Consider the following 15,735-nt stretch of genomic DNA (forward strand, 5'->3'; position numbering starts at 1 on the left):
AGGTTGAAGAATTTTTATTAGACGTTAAGTGGGAAAAAAGGATAAATTCTTGAGGCAATGAGTGTGGCAGGATTTAAAGAAGAGCTGTGTGTGTATGGAACAAATCACAGCCTTTTACTTAAGGGCTTAAATCATTCTGTAACTCCGAGGGAACGTGGATGTTACCCTCTATTTGCCATTGCAGGATTTCTGTTAGTTCATCTAAAGCAACTGATGCTTACAGCTCAAGAATACAAAATTAAATGGGCTGTGTGACTGGTGAGGTATGTGATCTCTGTGTAAATGTTGGCATCTGATAAGGCAACCAATTTAAATTACTGGAGTAAGACTGAAATAATACATTTTGGGTTACAATATGCTGCAGATCCAGATTAGATTGAAATTAGTAAAAAGCTGTTACATTTAAAATATTAAATATTTTTGCAATGCTTTCCATGTATGCAAAACAGAATACATGTTTTGATTTGTGTAGTAAGTGATGTTTATTTTGGTGTCTGGATACAAGAGTTGTTTTTGTGTATTCTCCCGTTGTTTTATGATATTATTATATTTTTTTCTTATTTCAGAATTAATTTTCCTTAAAAGTTTAAACATCATTACCACTCATTAGCTTGATGACCTTTGAACAAGCATTCTCATCTGAAAAATAGCTCGGGTTTTTATGAATTTTGACTGTATTATAGGTGCAAAATGACATGTTTATCAGAAGAACCTTTCTTCTGTACTAGCATGGCAGTGTGCAGTGACAGGTGTGCTGAGCGCGGCATTAGAACCAAATCACTGCAGTGAAATCAACCAAATCTATAGTGTCGGGCCAGCGCAGGACGTGGTGTAAAAGCAGATGGATCCTTTTCACGGGAGCGCTTCCTGTCTGCTGGGCTGGTTTTGGCGGCGCTCACCATGGCCCCAGGTCCCCACCGCGGGGCTGGACGCTGTTCTCCAGTTACACGGTGACTGTGGTGTGTAAAGAGCACACGTAATTCAATCCATTTTGAGTGGAGAAGGCTGAGAATAGCTTTGGAAGAGAACCAAACTCAAAAGTCCAGAGTGAAATGTGTCTCTGTAGCTGCGTCTCTGCGTTGACCTAATGCGTTAGCTGGTTTGTAGCTGGGAGTGCGGCACCTCATGCACAGGCCAGAGTTTTTGTGCCCTGGGCCAGTTAGATTCTCAAATGGTTGTCAGCTACACGGAGGGAAAAAACCACCTGATTTCCTTTGCTGGAGGCCTCTGATTTCTGATGGCCTTGGAGGAAATGCTTTGTGATGAGTGGAGAAGATGACGGGGAGCTCACATTGCCTTCCTAAGAAAAGGAAAAACATAAAGTATATTTTGGGGTGGGATAGAATCTGAACTGTCGGTCTGCGCTTTAACATTTCTGTTACTTTTCATTTGCAGATTCCTCTTTGTTGAGTGAACGGAAGCGAAGGGACCGAGAGGAGAGATTGAATATTGTCCTTTGGAAACAGCCACTTGTTACCTTGCAGTATTTTTGCCTGGAAACTCTAATAAACTTGAAGGAATGGACCATAAAGTAAAGATAATTTCTTTAACTTCTACTAAGCATTCTGGGGAAACCGTGTTCTGGTTCAGTAGGTCGTTCTGACATCTTGCTTTCCCTGATGATTCACAGCTATGAAATTCTTCTTTGAGAAAATATACTTATTTTTGTACCTTAAAGTTGGCTACTGGAACATATCCCACTTCTAGCTGTGTACCCAGATCTCCTGCCTAAATTACAGCAGTGTAAATACAGTAAGGTGGCAATGGAAGAAAATTGCAAACTTCCTTTCTGAAGAGTTGAATATTGCAATTTGAAGGAGTGGGACAGTGTTTAGGGATCCTTAAGGCGAGAGAGATTGTACTTGTGACTGCAGAGAAGTGCCGATCTCTTAATGTATGTGTTAGAATCGCTGAATGATCTCGCAGTAGCGCCTCTAGGGCAGGGTTGGGGATTTTGTGGAACCCGCAGTGATGTTTATGATGCTGCAAAGATGTCCCGCCTCACCCTCCAAAATCTACCCCCCAAACCTACTGATTTTACTATGTGCATTCTTTCAACTCTCATTAGGAATTGTTTCTTTGAGAACTGTTTCATTGGGGTTTACATCAACCATTTTTGACAGCCTCCAAGCATTCCTTTAAACCCAGCGGAAGTTACATTTGAGGTCTTCTTTTAAGCTGACTATTTTCTGGCTTCCTAGACATCAAATTCTGTTACAGATAGCACTTACATCCCCTGTCGTGCAGCAAATTTCTGTTGTCTAGCACGAGCTATCTTTACAGAAAATAACAGTGACTATTATAAGCTATTAAGAGTCAATCTGAGGTCTCAGCTTAATGATCTCCTGTGCTCCACTTGAGTAAAATGTGATTTAAATTATGACAATCACTCAAAACCAATTGTCATACTAATATAAGCAGCACAAATTATATTAAAATTAAAGGAAAGTTAGAGTGACTCTGAGCTTGCTTAATATAAAACATTTGTGGCTATTTTCCTCTGTCACAGGTCTCATATTTCTATCTTTTTCTGTCTGTCTGGATAATTTACATTCATAATTTGCTATTTCATGGCTGAGATCTTTAAGTGATGTTGGCACTTGCTTTTTTATATCAGTAGATGACAGTATAATAGTGTTTCCCAGAAAATAATAGATGTATTTGCTAGTCTACTGTGTGTGGACACATACACATCAAGCAGAACGTACGTGTAAAACTAAACAGACTCAAAAGCAATTTGATGTCAAATTACAGAGGTAAACACTTTTCTCCCCTTACTGCAGCAGCTTCTAACGCTTCGTAATTAACTAAAATGTATTTGTTAAGCCTTGAGCTGTTGTGAGAGAGATTAATTTCAAGGGCACTAAAATAGCGTGCAGATTTTGAATTCTTGCTGTCCCTGTGGTTCTGCCCACCAGCACCGTTTGGAATTGGCACGTCCGCGTGTCCCCCCAGCGCCTGCTTGGCCCGTTTCTTAAGCAGTGATGCTGTTGATGGCCCTGAGTTGGACACCGGCTCGGCTGCACAAGCTGAATGTTTGTTTTCAGACAGTTACTTTGTCTTTCTTAACAAAAAAAAAAAAGAAGAAAAAAAGGAAAAAAGCATAGCTGAACTTTGATCTCACTTGACAATGAGTAGAGATTTTTCCATAAAGAATAAAGGAATAAAGGCTCCCCAGATATTTTCTTGGGAGGCTTATTCTTTTATAATAGCGGACCTTTCAGCTGCCATTGTCCCTGCTGACTACATCCCCGCAGACCCAGTCCACAGGGATAAATAAGTTACTTTGAAATGCATGCTAAATTATGAAAAACCCTAATTGCCATTTGTCTTTTAAGATTGTGGCATCGGCGAAGTATCTTGGTGTGTCTTTTACTGACGCTTGCAGTGCTCACAGCTACGTATTACATTGAAGGAACACATCAACAGGTACGAGGTTTTTAAGTTACTTTCCTTAGTGACTAATCGTTCCTGACCCTGTGCTAAAGTCGACCTATCAGGAGTTGAATGGAGTCTTCATGAAATTGTGGTGTATCTTTTGAACTCCTGCTCGCTTAGGGTATTTGTTTCTCATGTCATGACTCCTCTCTGTGCATGGACAAGTTGCACTTTAGAGATGGGGGACGATCAGCTGTATCGTTTGATCGATTCTCACCCGTTCCTGAGCGAGCACACCTCGGATGCCGCAGCGCTCCTCCAGTTCTGCTGTTAACGAGCTTTTAATAGTGGTGTGAGCTTTTGACATATAGCACTAAACTGAGAGCTTTGTGGTTCTCAAGAAGTGTTTCTTCTGCGTTGGTGCAAGAGTGTCCTGACCAGCGAGGACAGGCATAGACGTAGGCATAAAACAGTTTAATGGTTCCAATGTGGCTCTGCAATGTTTCTCATGCCACCTATTGTTTTCAGATGGCTGTTGAAAAACTATCTTTGTGCTTTGGTGAACGTGCAGACTGATGCTTTTGCATCACTTGAAGTGTAAGCCACTGCTTAAGCATAAGGTGATGGTGTTGTCTACACCTTTCCCCTCCCCATTTCTCCGAGTTTCAGGTTTTCCCTGAGGGCAGACAGCCCTTTTCAACCCTCCGCAGCATTTTTTGTGCTGCTGTGTGACCCTGAATTCAGCAGGTTCCTGTTGTCACAGGACTTGCTCACAGCCGTGCTGCGGTGCTGTGTCCCTGGCGCCCCGAGGGACACGGGGGGCTGGAGCAGCACTCCTGCCTTCCCAGGACGGGCCTTCAAATGCAGTAAAATTCGTTGCTTCAGCTCGTCGCATTCTCGCTCACTCAATCCTGTGCTTGAGACCTAAGCACTTAAGCACAGAGCAAGTTGGTAGATGGTAAATCTGGCCTGTTCCTGATGGGCAAATACCTGCTGCGTTAAAAACTGCCCTGGCTCGTTAAAAACTGTGCTGGTTGGTGGCCTCACCAGCACAAGGTCAGAGCTCAATGCACTTGATGTTTGCCACTAGATGGCTCTTGCAAGCTGGTTTTGGGGCTCCCAGCTCCTGAGCTGGCCGCTCACACCTGGTTTGCCTGTTCTGTGATTCAACCCCCTACTATTGAACCTGAATTTTTCATCGATCTCCTTGGAAACTTGCTGATCTTTTTCCTCTTTTGTGACTTTTCTCCTTCAGTATGTGCGGTATATGGAGAAGAAGTTCTTCTGGTGTGCCTACTGGGTAGGACTGGGCATTCTGTCCTCTGTTGGACTTGGAACAGGTCTCCACACCTTTCTGCTCTATTTGGTAAGGATATTTCCATACCATCTTTTTTCTGAATAGAGTGTTTTAATTGTTGCATATTTTAAAATATGTGAATAAAGAATATTCCGTGAGTCCTAAACGTTAAGAACTGTAATAATTCTGCATTGAAAATAACAGCAAGAAAAATGTTTGTCTAGAAAGACAAAATAATATCTGTTCTGAAAATGTGTATGATGTTGTTTATCTCAGCTAGGAAAGTTAGGGAAATGTTTGGGTGTGTTTTGCTTTTGGCCATTGGATTAGTTCCTTGTTTATGAAACCACTGTCCTGGATTGAAGAAAACGCTTCATGGCCACAAAATAATTAAAACCAGTTTATGCAACGAATGTCATCTTGTATTTGGAACAATTACAGATGTTTACTTTCAGAACTGCTTTAATCATTAACAGTAAACCAGAAAACGCTACAAGAAACAAGAAACTCGTGCTTTTCCGCCCAGCAGGGCAGCGCCTGGTAGCCGGAATGGCATCTGTGCGGGCTGCGCTTGCAGCGCTCCCACTTACTCCTGGTGTAACTTCTCTCCTAAGGACGGTGGAGGCAGAAAGCGCAGGAGAAAGGAAACCATTGCTAAGCAGAAACGAGTTGATGCATTCAGAGCCTTCTAGACAAAAATATTGCTGTCAGTCTAAAGCACTGGAAGTGGAAACTCAGTAAAACTGAGTGTCTGAACATTTTTATGTGGCACTGGATACTACTTAGCAGTGAATTGAGAATGTACAGATGGTTCTGACTTGCAGAGTTGATGCCGTTAAAAGCTTAGGGACAGGTTTGCTGCAGAAATCACTTGGTCATGATTTAAATCAGCAAGTAGGAAACAGTTTAAATGATCAATTTTAATATTCTGCATTTTTAAAATATTTCATTAGGCTAGCAACCAGTGAGAATCAACTTAAGATTTCCTCTAACCAAAGGTTCCACGTATTTAGATACTCTCTTCAAAGCAGTTTGGAGAGCTCACCATACAGTTCCTATTCTTAATTTTTACACATCTGAAATCCAGTAAATAAGAAACGTTGTGCACCATTTCTAGACTCTTCTCGTATGCAAGATTTATTGATTAGCGTGGACCATGAATTTCGGACAATTGCACTTTCTGGGCTTGGGGGCTCTGCCTGGTTCCCAACTCGAGGAGAAATATCTGGTTTTTAGCCACTAGATGGCAGCAGGAGAGTAAAAACACAAGTTCATTGCCGTGCAGCCTGTTGCCATTTTAAATACTTGCCCTGTTAATATTCTTGCCAATATAGATATACCAGCAATATGTATGTGTAATGTGCTCCTAAATATTGCCTCAGTTTGAGCCCACACCTTGCGTGCAGGAGAACATGGGGTGTTTACTGAAGGCGATTGGTGCAACTTTTAGGGGTAACTTATTTCTGAATAATACTCTGAATTTAACCCACCTGGACACAAAACAATTAGGAGCTCCAGGTTTCAAAAGGAGGAGTTTTAAACTGATTTGCTGTGTTAGTTGTGCAGCAGTTGCCTCTAAAGGTAGAAATACGGCAGTTTAAGCAGGAAACTCACTATATTATCTTTTACTATAAAACTGTTTTCCACGTTCCATATACTTTAATTATATTTCTTCATATGGTAAAACTTCTAGCATTTCAAATAAATAAAAAGTTATAAAAGAGTAAATCCTCTTCTGCTTTAGCACCTAGATTTGCTGGCAATAGAGAACTGACTCAGTAAGTGTTTTAAAATTGCTTTTAATTAATTGCTCATTTTAAATGTGTATGTAGAGTGAGGTTGTTGGGAATGCAATCACATGCCGGGAGAACAATGCTCTTGGGCCCACCCATGTGCTGCTGGGCTCTTGTTGATTCTTGCAGTATTGTCTGTGCCATGAAGGGCTGAGGAGCAGGAATTGCTGGCATGTGGGCACCTGTTCAGACACCGCCTGAGCTGCTTCAGCTGCGACACAGGTGCATCTTTTGTAAATATAGCCTTTCATTTACTGCCTACAAAATACCTTCATATCAGACTGTTGAGAAGCGCAGCCCGTGAGCTGGGCAAAAATCACGGTAGTTCTGCAACAGATGCAGTTTATGATGGACTCTCTGCTTTCCCTGGCCTGGTTCGCTGCTTTTCCAGTGTTGAAAACTGTCGTTTGTCTGGATTTTTCAGAGCGTCTGAGCAGCTGCTCCTTGGAGCCGCGTGGATTCCAGTGCCCGGGGGCATCCTGGGGTTTGCTGACAAGGGACGGCTTGAAAGCGCTTTGCTTGATGCAGATTTTACAATCTGAAGCGGTCTCAGTTTGGGGGGAAGTTACTGCCCCTGGTTAATGCCAGTTCACATCTGATTTAGATTTTCTTGGTCACCAGGTTGTTCTTGCCGCTCGCTCTAGGAGAGGAGAGGTCAGTTTTGCTACGTTGACAATAGACTTTTTATTGCTATTTCTGTGACTCAAGAACTCTTGATAATACAAAGGGTCTGAACGTTGTCTGCTATACTGGCTCCTAGTTTAATGCTGTTTCCCTAGTCGTAGCCAGCAGTAAATGTAAAGTGTGACATGGCTTTTTTTTGGGAAACAATTCTCGTGCTGTAAATTGGCAGCGAGCGCAGGGCTGGCACCGAGCGCATCGGCAAGGCAGGAACAGGGAAGCGGGCTGCTCTCCCAAGAATCCTTTTTATTCTGCCTCTTTCAAAACAAGTCTGCTGGCTTATTTTCCCAAAGTCCATTAAAGGTTTTTGACAATTCTTTAAAAACAACACTTTAAAAATAGTAATAATGATGTGGTTCTGTAGGAAATAAAACTATTATGATTAACGACTCTAAATACTGTTTTTAGCAGCACGCAGCTGCTTTTTTTGCTTAGTCCCGAGATGTTTTCTCTTCTATTGGTGGTGTATTAAAAATATAAATGGCATGAATCACCTAGTTACCAAAAGAAGATGACTGAGGGTAACTCGTCAGGAATTTCTTGTGTTTGTACATCTTGGAGAGGTCTGTTTGCCGCAGGATGAGCTGAATGGGATGCTGGTGGGCAGCGGGTTGAGATGGGACAGGGGACACTAGATGGAGCGCTGGGCTGGGACGGTGACGCCGTTGCCATCTTCACGCGAGGCTCTGCCTCGTGATTCGGTTTCAGTTCAGCTCTGGCAAGCGGATTGCAAAAGATGCGGCCAAGGCAAACAAAATCAGCTTAGAATGAGTGCCTATCAAAAAATGATGATAGATGTCCCCTCTGTGTACGGTCTGTTACAATCTAACAGCGGGGGGGGGGATGGAAGTGAATTCCTTACAGGTCAGAGTGCAGAGCTTTGGCTGTTGTTTGCATTTGGGTTTTGTGTTTTATTTCCTAAGTATGGATCTCTGCTGATGGAGCCAAGTGGAGCAACTGCTGACAAGGTTGTTGCCGGTGGGCGCGTTGTGGCCCAGCACAAACAGGAAGCGGGAGGTACAATGGGGACGGTTTGTGTGCGGAAGTCGCGCAAGAGTTCAAATATTTTCAGAGCCGTAACGTGGGTTTGTCACTTAATTCCTACTGGGTGTCCTGGAGCAGGGTGGAAGAGACCGTAGCAATCATTTCAGGCCATGAAAAAGAACAGAAAGCTGTGTTTAAGGAGAATTGAGTTGAAAAGACAGTGTCCTTGCTGACAGCGCTGGCTTTAGAGAGCCAGTGTGAGTTTATCTGGGCTTGAGGGTTCCGTGTCTCGTTCCTGTTCTGAATTAGTTCCAGGATTTGGCTTTGAGGAGCGGTCACATTGTGGCCTTCTGAAAGTGTGGTAGTTCCCAGCTGAAATGAGTCGCGTTTTGGCCCCGTCTGAACTGGTTTGGGTTAAAATGTGAAGGTTTCAAATCCAGATACCTTGTGCAATAGTGAGCCTGTTAATTAAAAAAAAAAAAAAAAAAGCTGGTGTAAATAATGAAAAAAGCCGAAGCAACAACAAACCCACAGAACAACCAACCAACAACAGAACGGCACCAGACTGTTCCTGCCAGGACTACTGAAAGCTTTTAAAAATCAAACTTAATTCCTTTTAGGTGTCTGGTTCCAGGAGCTGAGCTTGTAAGGACACTCGTGATAAAATTCCTAAAGTGCTTCTGAAAATAAAAGCTCACAAAACAGGGCTTTCTCCACTTTTATCAAATAAACAGAATAATTTGGAAATGCATAGAACTTTCTTTTTTTTCCTCCATTTGTTTACTTGTGACTTGAATCCAGGAGAGTTCTCATAGTGATTATCAACTCCAGAAGTTTTGATCTTTCCACATGGATTGTTCAAAACTAGCGTGAGTAACCCAGAAAACTGTGGGGTCTGTGTGTAAAGCAAGAAAGAGCCAAGCGGAGCCGCCTCAGCCGGGAGGGCACGGCAGCGCTCCCCTGCCCAGCGCTCCATTCTTTTTGTGAAGTGAGCTGTTCATTCCCAGTCCATACTGTTCTTCAATCCACATGCCAACTCACGAGCCTAAAATAAAAAGAAATAAAAACCGGTTCTGACTAATATCTGTGCTCAGATTACTGCTATTGACTTGGTAAGGTAGCCGAAAGAAAAACACGTGGTGGGTGCAGAAGACAGACATTAATTCTGAAGCTGAAATGGATCCTGTTTGTGTGAGGGTTGTTTGTGACTCTTACTCTCTTTTGTTTCCTTCATGCCTTTAAATGTATTTCCTCCAGCTGTCCTAAGCTTTTTACAATCAACTGGAACATCCTGGAATACATGAGTCAACATATAACTTTAAAAAAATGACTTTTGCTGACCATCTCTTGACGGGAGCTCCTCTTACAACTCACATGGGCTCTGTTCTGCTTGAAATTGTAGCATTTATATTAATATCCTGATGAACTGCAAGGGTCTGAATTAAACTGGACGCTACTGCCAGAGCGGTTCTGTAACCTGTGTGTTTCTTAAATCTTCTGGTGGCTTGCTTGCATTTAAAAAATCTGAGATTAAAAATGATCTTTTCAAGGAGAAAAATGTTCTTTTGGATACGTAAATGCACCCAGTGTTGTTGTATGTGTTGGATACCTGCAGACAACACAACCAGCACCTCTGGTTCAGATTATCCCGTGGAAGAACAATCCTGTGACTGCTGCAGCTCGGCCTGGGGACAGCGGCCTGACCCCCAGCCCGGTGTGTTAACGCGAGTTCCAATGGGTGGTATTAATAACGTAAGTTCTGCTGGGTGTGAGCCTGGCGAGCGCCGAGCAGCCGCGGCTGGTCCCGCCGTCCCGCCGCGAGGGTGGTGGAACAGCTGGAAGCAATAACCTCCCGTCTTGCCCCACCGAGAGCGGCCGGACCGCGTGAGTCACAGCCCAACTGGGGAGACTGGGAGCTCCATATACGGCCTCCAGTGCTGCTGGAAGCGCCGTACGTCAGAGTCTGGACGGTTTATCTAAAGCTGGAACTGTGGCAATAAACAGCTAATGCGAAGCGGCTCCATCTGTACAGGATTAGCCACCTTAACTCGACTTTTCGGAAGTCCACAAAATGTTGATGTCATGTTAGTATTTAAGCTATACTGAGGGTCTTGGCCAACCGTGGCGATTTGAGCTCGCATCGAGCTGAGGAGTTAGTGAGACGATTGCTGCACCCTTTGCTTCCTTTTGAAGGCTGATGGACTTTACCTTGTAGATGCTGATGCCTTGTTTTTGTTATCTGCTCCGCTTCCTCCTCCCTGGTTCTGTGTCTCTGCAGGGGGGTCACATTCTGCTTTCTCCTCCTTTGCTCCCTTGGAGTTTCTGCTCTTGTTTTTTTATGCGCAGCCTGAACTTGTTACTTTTCATGTCACTGCTTCCTTGAGCAGGCTGGAAATAATGATAACAGTGCAAGATCTCTCATTTGAGACGTTAAAGTCAATCGTCAATTTGAATAGATGCTGTGATTTATTCTTCAGAAATAATAAGTGGGTGGCTAGGGAAGGGCAAAGAGAGAATGCTGACAGTTTATTTTTGTCTTCCGTCAGCACCAGAGTATAAACTTGGATTATTTTAATTGTGCCTTTCCCTGATATGAGTCTGTTTGCTCCTATAGAAAGTAGCGTGGCCTTTCTAAACGTCTGCTCTTCGTGTTACTCCTCAAAGTAGCAACGTGGCCCTGTCACGCAGGCGGTGGTACCACGTGCCGGCCCCCTCGGTGGTTCTTGTTCAGTCATATTCAGAGCTTGTGGCTCATGGTTTGGAATTTCCATCAGCTCTGCGCTGTGGGGCGAGTCTGACTGAAGTGGGAATAGAAACTTGCTAACAGACGTGATTGTAAAATTAATACGTGGCTTGAAATGCCGCGGCGATCTGCTAAAACTGGCCCTGACCGCTTGATGGATGTTTGTGTCACTTGAGGATGCTCTAGGTACGGATCCTTCTCCGCTCTCAGCCCCGTTTCACAGCCAGCAGCGCATACCAGACATTATATAAAATCACGAGACGTCTTAATCTCGTAACGCAGACAGACTGACTAGATTGACATATTTACTAGTCACCTCCAGCTCGAGCTTTTCCCCTCTTAGTCACAGCGCCGTTTTCTTTGTGGGTAGTTGTCCACTGCTATTGGAGATAAAAAAGATGCTGTAACTTGGTGTTACTTTCTTGAGAGGTGCAATGACTTCAGAGATAAGTATGAGATGAGTTGCAGCCTGGGGCAATGCTCGCAGGATGTTTCCCATGAGAAGCAAGCTTTTGTTTTTCCAATTTATCTTAATCAAATATAGCATGGCATGTTTCCCCCCTGTGGAAGGGCTGAGTCGTGAACCCAGTATGAAAAGCAGCGTATCCATGGAGGAAAACACATTTTTAGTGTATTAAGTTCAGCAATGAGTTCAGCGTAATATTTGTCTTGCCGGCAGACATATCACACTTCTTTGTGAAATGTTGCTAAGTTAGAGCCAGTCTAAAATTATATTTTGACCCAAAATAAAAGGTTAAAATTAGACGTAGTTGTTCTTGTGCTCGTGTGGCTTCAGCAGGATGGCTGTGCTGTGAAGGCCATGGGAGAAACCAACACTCGCTATGTGGTTTGTTTATAGCCTTAGTTGTGCTCACAGTCTAGGTGCACAGAATGATTAATAATGTGAAAATATGATTCAGTTCTAATGGGATATACAGTCATTTTTCCTTATGGTAAAGACCATTCTGTTGTAAGTATTATACATATCAGCATGTTCTTAAGGATTTTAACTTCTTGATATTTTTTTTTGGTTACATGTGCCTGCCCTCTCTTTCTACTTGCACCGATGGGTTTCCAAGCATGATTTATAGATGAAAAGATGATACTTTCTAGAAATTTCCTAATACAGCATTTAAAGTAACTTATTTCTAAGATGAGCAGTGTCTGTTCTAACCGGGGTCCCTTCAGTCACTGAACAAACCTTCCTCGGGGTTGTGTAGAAAGGGATTTCCAAACTCCCCGAAATTACTGTTGCTAAAAAACTGATTGATGTGGAGTTGATCTTCATGAGCAGATCTTGTCTTGTTTGATTTGTAAGTTGTACAGATACTTCTAACAAATCGCATTCCAGCCTAACCACAGGCTCCTTCTGGTCATCCGTAGGGGCGAGCAAATGCTTCTCACCCGAGTCAGCAGAACGTTTCTCAGTTTCTTCTCTGTTAGCCCTCGTTAGTGCCTCCTGCAATTCAAAATTAAACCCAAAAATCACTGGAAGAGGGTGAGGGAAAGGCAGTTGGTGTTCAGGATTTCACATGCCTTGAATTTCAGTGACTCTTTCTGGTTTGGCAAGCGGCGCGTCTGCTAAATGGGCTGGTTTGAGTATTTGTTGTCTGGTACGGCAGTTCTGCAAATGCCCTTTTCAAAAGCAGAGCAGCAGTTGGAGTCAAACATGGGATCTCTTAGAGGTTTTCCTAAAGTGTTGAAATAATCTGAGCTATTGCAGAGAGACAAAACACTCTGAGTATTTACTGCAGCCCCACACGGAGGAGGAGGAGGGTGGGGAAGGTTATTATTTGTGAAGAGGATTAAAAAACGGCATGAGAGTTAATCCTTCTGGCAAAGGGAGGAGTATAAGGAAAATATCTGAGTGTATATTGACTGGGATTTTCCAGAGGTGGCACCTAAAGCTCATTCAGAGTAGGTTCCCTGTTCCGTTCAGGGTTAAACCATCACTATTGCTAAATATAAAGCAGAATGGCACCTCTGTGATGAAACCTCCAGCGACAATCCCGCTCCTCCTCCTCCCCACCCCATTGCAACCCCAGTCCTGCTCAGCCAGCCCTTGTCTGGAGGTGCTGGGGAACCGGGGCTTTGCGAAGGCACCGAGCTCTGCGGAAGCTTTTGGGGCCGAGCTGGAACTAAAGCAGATGTGGGTGATGTTCTGCTGGGAGCCCTTGGCTATCGGAGCAGCGGGACAGCTGGGAGGACACAGGATGGTTCTGCTTCCCTTTGGCTCTCTCCGAGCTCCAATACTCCACACTTCGCCGCTCCCAATGAACCGTTTATGGTTTATTTTTTATTCCAGTTAAGACATGGCTTCTGTGGGTTCCATAACTTTTTTCCATTATAGAATTGTTTACTTTGCACTGGAAGAATTATGCCCAGTGGGCCTGGTCTTCAGGTGGCTCGGCCGTTTACAGTTCTTTGTGAAACGCCTTTTTTTCCATTGGCTACTTGTAACACTTTTCCTTTTGCAGACATTTGTTGAGACTGGGAGAGCTGTCTTCACAGGAGGCAACGTTTGGAGACCATAAAGCCATTTCAAGGATGGCAACTCTTTTGAAAGAAGCTGCTCATGCAGTAGCCTCCAGTTGGTATTTGTCATTGTACAGTCGTCTTCACACCCCCTGTGTGCGGTTTGGGCAGAAATGCTGGTAGTTCTGTCCCTGACACCTTGCAGGGGGTTGGGGGTCTCGCTATAGTAGCGACTAAATTTGTCTCTTGCTATTATAAAACTGCAACTAGCAGTGTCCCGTGGCAGCTGGCCCTAGTTACGCTGTAGTGTGGCGTCTTCCAAATTTTGTGGAACCGAAAACCGTACTTGATTCGCACACCGTATCTCGCTGCCTTGGCAACAGCTTCACCCTTCCTGTCAAGGGGACGTAGGAAATGGTCATTTACAACTCAAGTACGTGGGGATTTCCTCCATGCAAATCGGCCCTTCAAGATAATTTTATTGCAAATTTCTGCAGGTGCAAACCATGATTTAAGGAAGATGGCTTGGGAGACCTTGTGTGTCCCAAGGTGCTGTCAGACTAGGGACGGGGACGCAGGGATGGAATTAAATTCCTCACTTTCAGAGTACAGTGGACAAAGAGGTTCCCGGGTTTGCCATAAATGTACTTTACAGTTTTAGGGAAGTTTCATCTCTCTTTTCACATCTGTCCTCTGAGTAAAATACACGTACATTATTTCTTGAGATGTGAAGGATGATCTTGCTGCAAGTACCAAACAGTTGTCCATTGCCATTGGGGCCTGTAGAGACGTTGATAGTACGAGTTATTAGTCACTTGTTCATTCATCTGTTCCTTGTTCTACTTTCCACATCAAAATCTCTCTCGTGTATCAACTTCTGGATCTCTTCTGTTTCAGTTTTACTTCAATGAACCTTTTTTCCGAAGAGAGACTGTGCCTCATTTATCTCCTCAAGAGGCTCTATCTGTGTATTCATTTAATCCAAAGTATGCCGAAGCGCTTTGAATTAGTCCCCTGCAAAACAACAAGGAATATATAAAATAATTTCCTTGCTATCAGAGCAGCTTGTCTTACAGCAATTGCATGCCAGAAGATTTTTACTGTGAGTTGTTTCCATATAGCAACAGTAGTCACAGCTGTCATACGGAAAAATAGAACTGATTTCTTTTTTAATGCTCTTAATTCACTGCCTTAAAAAAATTACATTATTAATGCAATGGCTTAAGTCTAGTGCTCCAGTCTCATCAGGGGGACTTGAAATGTTGATGTGAATGAACCCAACTAAAATCTTCTTCCCAGCCAGTGTGAAAAAAGCGATGGAGCTTCACCTCTTGTGTGAGAGCTGGAATGTCACCCTTTAATGTGGAAATGAAACCCGCGGGGTCCTCTGGGTCCGAGTCCTGCATTTCAAAGGGCTTTGGAAGCCTTGGGCAGGGAAGGGCCCTGCTGGGCTCTGCCGGCTTCCCCTCCTTATTGTCCTTACATGAAGCTTCAGTATCAGGCTCCCTTGTTTGTCTGACAAAACATGACTCATTTAAGGGAAAAAAATAGAAAAAAATTGTTGACAGCATGTTTTCCAATACGGCATCAAAACCTATCAATTAATAGCAGGAGTTAAGCTTTGTGTCATTTGTTCCGCACGTAAAGTAAACTTTAAAATTTATTTAAATCTGTGACTTCTATGAAAAGACCTTCGTTTTACTCAGTACTTTTTTCCTCCTCCTTCCCTGACCAGTGTTTCCCTGACCTTTTGCGAAGTGATTTATTTTTTAGCTCCAATGTTTAGTGTTCAGGCCATCGACCGTTTGAACCGCTCCTGACTTCTTTTGTATGAAAATAATGCCAATTCTTTCAGGTTTTTTGAGTATGTAGCAGTTTAATTTTTAACTTTTATTATAATGAAAATGAAATGCGTTTGAAATTGTGTGGTTTTTTTTTTTTGTTCAGGGTCCACACATAGCATCTGTTACTCTTGCTGCTTATGAATGTAACTCAGTGAATTTTCCGGAGCCTCCTTACCCCGATCAGATTATCTGCCCTGATGAGGAGCCGGCTGGAGGATCCATCTCACTCTGGGCCATCATCTCCAAAGTGCGGCTGGAGGCCTGCATGTGGGTAAGCTCTTAGAAACCTTCTGCAATTCTAATTGATTTTTCTGTTCAGCAGTACATAACAATTCCTGAATTAGCAAAACGACGATGGTTTACACGGCCAATGCCAACAGGTGTATCTGCAATATGAATAGTTGCTTTCCTGGTGAACTTTCTCTGTACTAGCCCTGGTTAATTTTAATCTCAGAATCCCAGAATGTCAGGGGTTGGAAGGGACCTGGAAAGCTCATCCAGTGCAATCCCCCCATGGAGCAGGAACACCCAGATGAGGTT

General features: G+C 43.4%; 1 protein-coding gene across 4 annotated transcripts in view; it reads left to right on the plus strand.

The window, feature by feature from the left end:
- VMP1 (vacuole membrane protein 1) overlaps positions 1–15,735 on the plus strand; it is a 58,143-nt gene that overhangs the window by 8,971 nt on the left and 33,437 nt on the right. For all 4 annotated transcript variants that reach the window (XM_082068660.1, XM_082068658.1, XM_082068661.1 and 1 more), the window contains 4 exons: positions 1,396–1,531; positions 3,339–3,429; positions 4,634–4,744; positions 15,299–15,466. In XM_082068660.1, coding sequence (XP_081924786.1) covers positions 1,396–1,531; positions 3,339–3,429; positions 4,634–4,744; positions 15,299–15,466 — 506 coding nt within the window. The remainder of the gene's footprint in view (positions 1–1,395; positions 1,532–3,338; positions 3,430–4,633; positions 4,745–15,298; positions 15,467–15,735) is intronic.

This window comes from Streptopelia decaocto (genome assembly GCF_964273445.1).
Source record: "Streptopelia decaocto genome assembly, chromosome: 18".
In the NCBI taxonomy this organism is placed as follows: Eukaryota; Metazoa; Chordata; class Aves; order Columbiformes; family Columbidae; genus Streptopelia; species Streptopelia decaocto.